The sequence below is a fragment of the Gymnogyps californianus genome, unplaced genomic scaffold, assembly GCF_018139145.2.
Source record: "Gymnogyps californianus isolate 813 unplaced genomic scaffold, ASM1813914v2 HiC_scaffold_254, whole genome shotgun sequence".
NCBI lineage: Eukaryota > Metazoa > Chordata > Aves > Accipitriformes > Cathartidae > Gymnogyps > Gymnogyps californianus.
The window spans coordinates 23,823-34,072 of record NW_026114135.1 but is presented as its reverse complement, the minus strand read 5'-3'; the positions used below and the strand labels follow the sequence as shown (position 1 = coordinate 34,072).

Sequence of the window (10,250 nt, the reverse complement as noted above, 5' to 3'; positions counted from 1 at the left end):
AGAAAAAGCTCTTTGCTTGTTTGATTGGGTATTCAAGCTAGGAGGAAAACAACCATGTAATATGAGACATCTAACGAGCATACTAAGAGCTATAAGCATTGTATTGGAGTTCTGTATAAAGAATCACTTTGTTGTCTGGCACTGTAGGAATCACTGTATACAAGCTTCATATCAAGCTAAAAGCAGTCAGGGCTTAGGGATAGTGGACTTCTATGTGATACATTACTACACTGAAACTTTGAAACAGAACTAATTGGGAAGTTTTAGAAGAAACTTCCAGACCAAAGATCATTTGGAACAAGGACTTAAATTTAAGTCTCATGCTATACTGTATCAAGTTTCTACTTGCTATCAAGTGTCTACTTACTATACTGTATCAAGTCTCTACTGCACAATACTGTAGAGACACTTTTTTCTTTCTCTTTCTCTGCCCCAGAAAAGGGATCAGCTCCAACAGGAGAGTGACTCACTGTTAAAACTGATAGAGAACAACCCACTGTCTACCAAATTATGTTAGTTTTGTTTACTTTTTTCCTGTAAAAGGGTCCAAAGTAATAGACTGTCTACTTGGGTTGCAAACTGATGAAATATTTATTCTCTGTCTATCAAAGGTGAAAGTTTGCGGAAAGAGCACTTAGAAAAAAGGCACCAATCAAATTCTTATAAAGGATGTTTTTAGGACACATGATATGTCACTAAAATTTGTTAAGTAAAACATCCTGAAAGGACATTCGAAGGGCACATTTTGTTTGAAAGGGGTGAAATTCACTCACACAAATTGATTGGAAAGTTGAAATTTGTTCTAACTAAAGACTAGATTACAGGCAAGCCCTACAGTCCCTACTTCAGACTTTTCAAGGTACTGATGAATTTCATCCCTATTAGAGTCAATTTTACCCATGACACTTAAAAACGATCACAAACAATTTAGGGGAGGGGCAGAAGAAGTGATATGACAAAATTCTACTATGTAGATTAAAGCACACACTTCTGAATTTAACTAGTTCTTATTCCTGTATGCAGTTTCTTTGAAGTGCATTAGGACTGCTTTCATGCGCAAAGTTTTGCAAGATCTTACCCACAAACAATAAAGGAAAAAAATATTTTAAAATATTGCAGACAACAGTGTGTGAGAACATGGGGCACCTCCAGCTCCCACTGACATGCTTATGAAGTGAGAGCAGCTAGATTGTAACATTACATCAGGTGTTGGGATTTGCTCTCAGCGGCAAGGATTGTCCATAAATGAGCCTCCATGAGTTGAAACAATCTGTGGCTGCAGCTGGCTCATCATCCACAAAAATGGGGACAGTACAAGTTGCATATTTCAAGCAGTTGCGACTTACAGTCATGGGACTGAGTCCAAGAAAACTAGATATTCTTAATTAAAGATCAGGTCCTGAACTTTTAACTCAACACAAGTAGTCTTTACTCCTTAATGTCAATGGTACTATTTGCAACCACAGGAACTTCATTGAACAGAGCAGCCTACAGGGAAATTGTAGAGCAGTCCAACCTCCCCAGCTGACGAAGCTGCTAGTCTCAGGAAAGGAGGATGTTCAACTGGGAAGAAGTGTTTTAATCACTTATATGTGACCCACCTTCCAACTAGTATCAGTGTCCCCTTGCACCAAAAACACTCCTGTGACAGAGAGGATCTTAAAGGATCAAATAAGGTGATGGGAGCCTCTATTATTAAACACACAGATGGGTTTGTGATGTCTGATAGGTCTGTACAGCAACTTGCATGTTGGACCTCATGAGATGCATGGACAGGTTATCTAGAGGTGTAGGGGAAGAGTAAGTAGTCATCACTAATGACACAAGGAAATGTAGGAGGGATGGAGGCAGCCAGGCAGACAAGTCCAGGACCTCTGTGGTGATGGTCTCTGAAATACTGCCAGTTCCAGGGAGGCCTGGGACACAGGAAGGGATCTGGAACTGTAATACATAGATGGCATGATGGTATAGGGAGGAGGAACTCAGGTATATTAGAAGCTGGGGAAACTGTGTAAGGAGGATAGGCTGCACCCTAATAATAGCAGAGCCAAGCTGATGACACTGAAGATGCAAAAGGTTGCAGAGGATTATTTAAACTCAAAGCCAGAGGGAGAGCTGACAGGCATGGAAAGGCAGCTGGTTTAGATTGATGCAATCTACCAGGTGGATGTGGCAAATGCTCAATGATGTCCTCTGAAAATACCAGGAGGGAAACAAATGGCAGTAAGAAAGGCAATTTAGACCATGCAAATGGCCAGTTGACTGGCACATGAAATATTAAGTGACAGAATGAGAGCAGAACTTAAAACTGCTTTAGAAATCTAAAAAATAAGATGGTGGAAAATGCATGGAATCAGATGACAGTCCCAAAATAACAGGCATCTCAGAGAGCTGAAAATGGCCAGGTATGTGTGCAGTCTATAAACAGCCTTTCTTATTGCTGTTATTGGAAACAGAATGTCTGGCTAGATGATAGTCATTCATCTGATCAAGTAAGACCTTTCTTCCATTCCTATGTTCATTAACATGAAAAAAAAGATACCAAGGTGCAATCAGGCACTGAATTATATGCTATTCCACAGTCCCAGGGTGACTATGGATATGGTGTGTCACTGCATAAATACAACAGTACCTAGGCTTAAGTCTTACCTTAAAATATTGCCTATCTTTATCTGTCAACATTATTTTAAGAAAGACATTTGTTTTAGTTTAGCTTTTCTCCTTTTTTGTAAAGCCATAGAGATAAAACAATTTTTTTTAAAACTCATGTGTTCCACAAGAACTGAAACAAAATATGTATTAAGCACTTTTCAGGGTTAGAATTGGTGAGCATACTGAAAATTATAACTAAAAAAAGCTTACGTTCATAGCAGTAGGCATCAAACTTGCTATCTGGGTAAGGAAAGCCTGTTTGGTTCTCATAGTGATACAGGGTTCTCACCCCAAGTAAACCTCCACCACATTGGGGCCTAGCCACAGATGCAGGATAATGAAAACTTCCATCAGTCAGCCAGCCATAGTCACATTGGTCAAAGCCATTCCTCCAGGCAACATACAGGTTCCCAACAGAAACAAGAACACCATCTCTTTTCCAACATAGCTCTTTAGCCTCTTCAAAGGTTAGCTTGTCAGGAACTGAAACATGAACCACTTCATCTAGAGGAAGAAAACAAAGATAATGAAGATGGAGTATCATGTTCCATTATCAAGTCAATTTAGCTTCCCTCTTCCTGTCAGTGTCCCCTCAGGCTTTTTTTTTCATATTTCACTTAAATATTTTTTTTGCTTATAATTTTGCTTAAAAATTTAGATATTCAGAAAATCAAATGGCTCAGATTTCTATATGAAAAATGCATCTACCTCAAAGCATGAACATTTATATACAAACTTTATGTGACAAACTATGCTTTGGTTGGAGATTGAGTCCCTCCCCCAGTCTCTAGGCAGAGATAGCAGGTGCCTTGAAGCTCCTCTGTGACTTCTACTGAACTAGACTTTGTGACTCAACTGCACTAATTAAATCCAGTCCAACAGCATTTACTTTCTCAGTAAAACAAATCTTTTGCATTTGCTAGTTTCTTACCTGACCTTTTTAGTCATCACTAGAATCTCACTTGAGACACACACAAAAAAAAAATGTTCTTCACTGGCTGCTCCAAAGCACCTTCTGATGTCATATTTCCATCAGTCTTGATCTTACCCCATAGGGGAAAAAAAGTGAGAGAAAGCACCAGACATGTTGTGTGCACAAAACCCTTTTTCATGTGAAGAAGATGAATGAACCTAGAATGCCCCTAGTAGAGTTTAACTTTGATAGAATAATAATTTGCAAATAATACCCTTCCATTTGGAAACTGAATCAAAATAAATAGTAGATCAAATATTTTGCTTCTAAGTTAAAACACCATTATGCAGTTGACTTGGTTGCCCTGTTCACCCACCAAAATATTATAAACAAAATCAAGGTGTTCACGTTCTGGGAATGAAGTAGTAAACTGATTCCTTTCTAGTTTTTGCTTAGGCTTCAGGTAGAACTGCTGAGACTTAAAATCAAGATGCTACTCTGGAAAAACCTGTAAATTCAAAATATTTGTTACAAGATATTAATTCTCTTCCCCCATCCCATCTACTGTGGACCAGAAAACAAGGGCTACTCTTGCAGGAGAGAGCTGCTTATTCACATTGGACATGCAATCCATCTCACCTCTGCAGTTGTCTTAAGACAATCTAACAAAAGGCAGACAGAGAGAGTACATCATCCTGAACATTTTAATTCACATCAATATTACACCTGTTTCAGGCTTGTAAGGAATGCAAGTGTAAAAGGAGGCAATGCACCAATTTTGTTTTTCCTCCTAGGTAGAAACTTTGATTTGTTATTACAGCTGTAATATCAACTCAATAGTGTAAGAAGTTTCTTTATACATGTTGTAGTGAGTTTCTAACTTAGAGGTAAGTACTGTATCTATAAAAGGACAGAGCATGTCTATTGGGCACACTTTAAGATAAGGAGAGTAAAGAATCATTCACCCTCAGAAGTACTAGAATGCTTCATTCAGCTCTTCAGGACACAGATAATACACTTTTTATAAAATACTTCTGCAGAGGACAGATTTCTCTTCATCAAGGGGTGGATCTAGTATCATGGCCAATACAGAATGATGGATGGAACAGCAGTATCATGAACCAATGAGCAAGTAAAGATCTCTCTAAAGCAGCCCTCTCTGTTCTGAGGACTATTCAATTATATTGTCACATTGCAGCCATGATGTACATGACATCTGCACTCTGTTAAAGCAAGGAAACTTAGTGAACACTTATGTCTTGCTATGAGACTTCAAAATGCAAAGTTCAAACAATACTCATATAAGGGAGGCCACTTTGCAGAAAACTTACCCATCCAAGTTGCACCAGAGCATTTTTATATGGAAATCTGCCTTGAATTTGGCCTTGGAATATGCCTGTATATGCAATGTTGATAATAATGTACATTTAAAAGGTGAGTGGCATGTCCTTCTTTGTACTAAATCTATCCTGCTGACCCAAGACTACTTATTTGTTTCATCTCTTAAAGTCGGCTGCTGTCATACAGATACCATCTTTGACTCAAGTGTGTTTTACCAGAAAAAAAAAATCATAAAAAGAAAAGCACATGTTTAAGGAAAAATGCAGACTATCCAGAATGGTCCAGCAAGTGAAATCTAAAGTTGCATTCTTTGCCACCTATTTGACATATTAAAGAATTTGTGAGGATAAATGCACAAAGAATGTGAAAAGGTGTCAGAGCAATCAGCAAAATACTTTTATTGTCATTCCATCATATACCAAGTAAAGATTCATGTATTTCAGGAATTATAACAAAATAAAAATTATAAATATGTTAAAACATTGCAGTTTACAATTGCTCTAGTCAAGGACTGTTTTGCTATGATTCCAGAACTCCTACTTAAAAACAATCCAGCAGAGTGCAAAAAACAAATTCCAAATAGCAGTCATTTACACTAGGAGATATGATTCTGCAATCGGTCTATCCAATTTGAAAAGAAATTAAAATTCTGTGTGTTTGAGTGTGCACTTAATGTGCATAATAATTGTTGGGGTGAAATGTAAGAAACAAAGCAAGAGTTTAACTAAGGCTTTGTTATATAAACTTGAAAACATTTAAAAGTTGTCCTGCAATTTTCCAAAATCACATTACAAAAAAAGAAAGAGAAACATTTGTGGTTTTTTTTCTGTCAAGCACTTGGGAAGAAAACAGCACTCAAGACACTTCATGGACAGGATACCATCAATCTGATTTACAGCAGCCCTAAAATATGTGATGAGAGAGTTTGCACAATCTTTCCTGCACTTCTTACCTGGAGTGGACTGTAGGCATCTATACTTCATGCACAGCAGGCTTATCACTTCAGGGATATACTGGCCCATACAGCGTAGAGACAATTAATCAGGACCTACTGCTTGTATATAGCAAGTGCAATCAGTTGGAAAGAGCAGGGATGCAAAAGGCCCTGTACTTCCTAAAGCCAGTCTTACACTATTGCAGCCCTTGCAGAAGTCCTCCATCCATATGCACACGGGGACATTCTGTTACCTGTGTCACTTCTCTGATGTGATTAGTGCTGAGGCACTTGCTAGCCACCTGGTCAGAAAGAAATGGCTACCAAATTACTGATTTTTTGGGTGCATGTTCTGGAAGGGCTACTTAATCCCCCACTTCTTTCCCCTGAAGTTTTGTCCTCACAGCAATGTGGAAATTCAGTTTATAATATGCGAGAAGAAGGCTGGTCCTACTTCACTGTAAACCTGGCTTTTTCTCTCATGGAGAGAATGTGGCTTGGAAGCCACATTGTTCCCCAGTTAGTCTACATACAAGCTAGGTAATAGAGTAGGAGGGAAAGAACAAAAGAATGCATGTGAAGAAAGGTGATGATACTTGAAGGAAGAACAGTGAAAGCCTCTAGGAATTTCCTCTGACAGAGCAATTCATTTGGGGAGAAATGGTACTATGTAGCTCAGGTTCTGCATCCAGCTTTCAAGGCTTCAATCTCAAAACTGACAGAGGCTATTTAAAGAGCACCGGAAAAAGGAATTATGCTCCAATTTTGACTTCCACTGTGTCAGCCACTGTAGCTGAAACAGTCTGACTCCTTCAAAATACCAAAGAGAAGATGATTTGACCCTTGCACAGAAACTTCCTCTAAGAAACAAAAAGGTTAATGGTGAAACTAATAAAATGTATTTAATCCATGTAGTCTCAAAAAATAACTCCTATTTTGGAAGCACAATGGGTTCCATATGTAGCAGGAGGATTAATTCTATCATACTCTTACAGTGTCTTAATTATGATGTCTGAAAGCACCTTATTTTCCCACCCAAAACATTGGGAGTATACCCCAAGGAAATAAAGGGAAAATTTGTCTGGTCGCTAAACAAATGACATAGCCACCAACACTAAAGCAGGGAAGATTCAATTTTTGTGTGTGTTAAAAGCTATATTCAGTGTTCTAATAGCTGGAGTCCACTCCGAGTAACTTCGCAATATTATGCAGGCAAATCCCAGAGCTTAGATCAGCAGATGAAGAGAAACTAGTCCTACAGTACCAGTGGGTGAAATGCAGACCATGATAATGTGTAGACTGCAGACAATAATGTAATGTGCATTACTCTTGGCCCCTGTTTAAAATGAACTTTCAGGTTGATCATCTAGCCTCAGCAGTCAGAGCACTCGAAGAATCCCCAGGATTTTCCTGTTATGGGTGTTTGTTTCACTTAATTTAAAATGACACTTGACTGAAGTTGTGCTTTTTCCCTCTCTTTCAAATACATCAAGCTAGATAAAGAAGGCAACTTTTTCTCTTGAAGACAAAAGCTGATTCACTACAAACCCCAAGCAAAAAGCTTAGGATCTAGAAACTTATCAGCTGGTTTTATAGCAAGCTTCATTCCTTTGAAGGTTAATTCAGTTATTCTTTCTCATCTGGAGACGTCTCACTGAGTTGGGCATGTTTGTAGGTGTGAATTTCATGAATCACATCTTAAAAACAAGCATAAATATATGCCCAGGGGTCACAGAATCACAGAATGGTTGAGGTTGGAAGGTATCTCCAGAGGTCATCTTGACCAACCCCCCTGCTCAAGCAGAGCCATCTAGAGCTGGTTGCCCAGGACCGTGTCTAGAAGGTTTTTTAATGTCTTCAAGGATGGAGATTCCACAACCTCTCTGGGCAACCTGTTCCAGTGCTCAGTCACTCTCACAGTAAAAAAAGGGTTTCCTGATGTTCAGACAGAACCTCCTGTGTTTCAGTTTGTGCCCATTGCCTCTTGTCCTGTCACTGGGCACCACTGACAAGAGCCTGGCTCTGTCCTCTTTGTACCCTCCCTTCAGGTATTTATATACATCGATAAGATTCCCCCCAGCCTTCTCTTTTCCAGGCTGAACAGCCCCAGCTCTCTTAGCATTTCCTCATAGGAGAGATGCTCCAGTCCCTTAATCATCTTCGTGGCCCTTCTCTGGACTCTCTCCAGTATGTCCATGTCTCTCCTGTACTGGGGAGCCCAGAACTGGACACGAGACTCCAGGTGTGGCCTCACCAGTGCTGAGTGAGGGGAAAGGTCACCTCCCTCGACCTGCTGGCAACACTCCTCCTAATGCAGCCCAGATACCATTAGCCTTCTTTGCTGCAAGGGTACATTGCTGACTCATGTTCAACCTGGTGTCCACCAGGACTCATAGGTCCTTTTCTGCAAAGCTGCTTTCCAGCTGGGTGGTCCCCAGCATTTATTGGTGCATGGGGTTATTCCTTCATAGGTGCAGGATTTTGCACTTCCCCTTGTTGAATTGCATGAGGTTCCTGTCAGCCTATTTGTCCAGCCTGTCAAGATCCCTCTGGATGGCAGCACGACCATCTGGTGTATCAGCCACTCCTCCCAGTTTTGTGTCATCTGCAGGGGTGTCATCTGCTGAGGGTATACTCTGCCCCATCATCCAGATCATTAATGAAGCTGTTAAACAGGATTGGACCCAGTATTGACCCATGGAGTACACTGCTAGTTACTGGCCTCCAACTAGACTTCGTGCCACTGATCACCACCCTCTGGGCCCGGCTGTTCAGCCAGTTTTCAATCCACCTCACTGTCTGCTCATCCAGCGCATACATTAACAGCTTGTCTATGAGAATCTTATGGGAGACAGTGTCATTGTGAACACAACATGTATTGACTAGGGCAAAAGTAATGAAGCTAGATGTAGCCCTCCAGCACAGACTTCACCAGTAATTTCTTTTCCCATAGATGAAACCACATTAAGGGATTGGTGAGCTGCTACTTCCTAGAGGAGATCTTCAAGCCAACTATGTGGCACTCCCCACCTGGAGCACAGCATCATCCCTTCTGCTTCACATTCTATCACTCAGTGTGCCAGGGACAACAAAATGAGCTACAAGTCACTTGCACCTGACAGATGATGGCATCACGTGCGAGTCCATGACACAAGTTTTACAAATTTCTGAAGGATTCCCCCAAACTGCAGGGAAGCTTAAGAAGAGGTAACCTGCGAGTCTCTCACTGAGTGCTTCTGACACATCTGGTAACACGTCAACCATCTATGAAATGACCTCCTTAGTATTCAACACATTTGGAGGAATGACGAATACTGAGGAGACCCTTATATTTATTTGGTTTTAATTTTCTTAATCTTTTAATATTCTTAGTCTTTTTCCCCATTTTACTCTCCCAGAGCAACAGAACTCTTCATTACTGTCTCATGTGGGATTCAGAGACACAAAAGAAGTGCTCAGAAGCTCTACCTTGTGGTTGGATGTTTAGATTCTACAACCTCCACTACATTCCAGTGTCAATTAAAGAAAGACAAAAGGAACAAGCAGGGGAATCCAAAGAGACATTAAATACACAAAAAGCTAATCATTCCCATAGAATGAAATGCTTAACTAACAATTTTAATTAAAAAATAACAAAAAATTTCCAGTACCACCTTTCCACTTTCACCACTTGGTGGTGTTCATGTTTGAGAAGAAGAGCCAGTATTCCTCACTAAGAACTTGGCAGCTCTCCTTTTTGAGTGTAATGGGTCTGTGGTGAACTCCAGACCTGTTCACTAGTTGGCTCTGAAAGATGGTGAAACCTACCAAGCTCATCAAGCAAAGTTGCCCTCATGGGGATGTTAGAGCTCCAGGGCTCTGTTCCTATAGTTGTAGATCTGGGGGTCCTGGGTCAGTCATAGAAGATGGCTAAAAGGGACAAAATATCATCTTTGCTGGTGTTATATGGAGCATTCTGAGGACATTTCCCCACCTGCAGCTGTAACCTGATGTTACTCCTCCTCATAAACATCATCCTTGTATGGTCTCAAACCACATGGTTGGCAGGTCAAAGATCAAGTAGTCATGAAGCTCTGCCATCATAAATTCCTTTTTCTGTCTAAACCTTGGTTTCTAGAATACAATCAGGTGTACAGGGAAAAGGGAATATGATGGCCACTTTGAGGACTAAAATATTTACCCTCACACCTTGGGGACCACATGTTCCAAGAATTCCTATTTCCTCCTCCTCTCTCTCTTTTTGGCCCATCCAAAACGCTCATGCAGAAAGGCTGCAGCAGTGATTGAATGGACTACCAGACTGCTTGTGCACTAAGGAGGTATCATATCCATATAGTTCCCTCCTCTCCACACATGGGTGAAGACAAAGTGCAGCTGTTAAGGGCTGCTTCTGACACACCAAACTGGGAA

The 10,250-nt window shown here is 40.4% G+C and overlaps 1 protein-coding gene across 1 annotated transcript in view; it reads right to left on the bottom strand.

The window, feature by feature from the left end:
- Positions 1 to 2,862: 2,862 nt before the first annotated feature.
- Positions 2,863 to 10,250, bottom strand: part of LOC127028195 (versican core protein-like) — a gene marked incomplete at both ends in the record, with an annotated part of 28,736 nt that continues 21,348 nt past the window's right edge. The window contains 1 exon segment of the mRNA XM_050913953.1: positions 2,863 to 3,156. Within this exon segment, the coding sequence (XP_050769910.1) occupies positions 2,863 to 3,156 (294 nt within the window).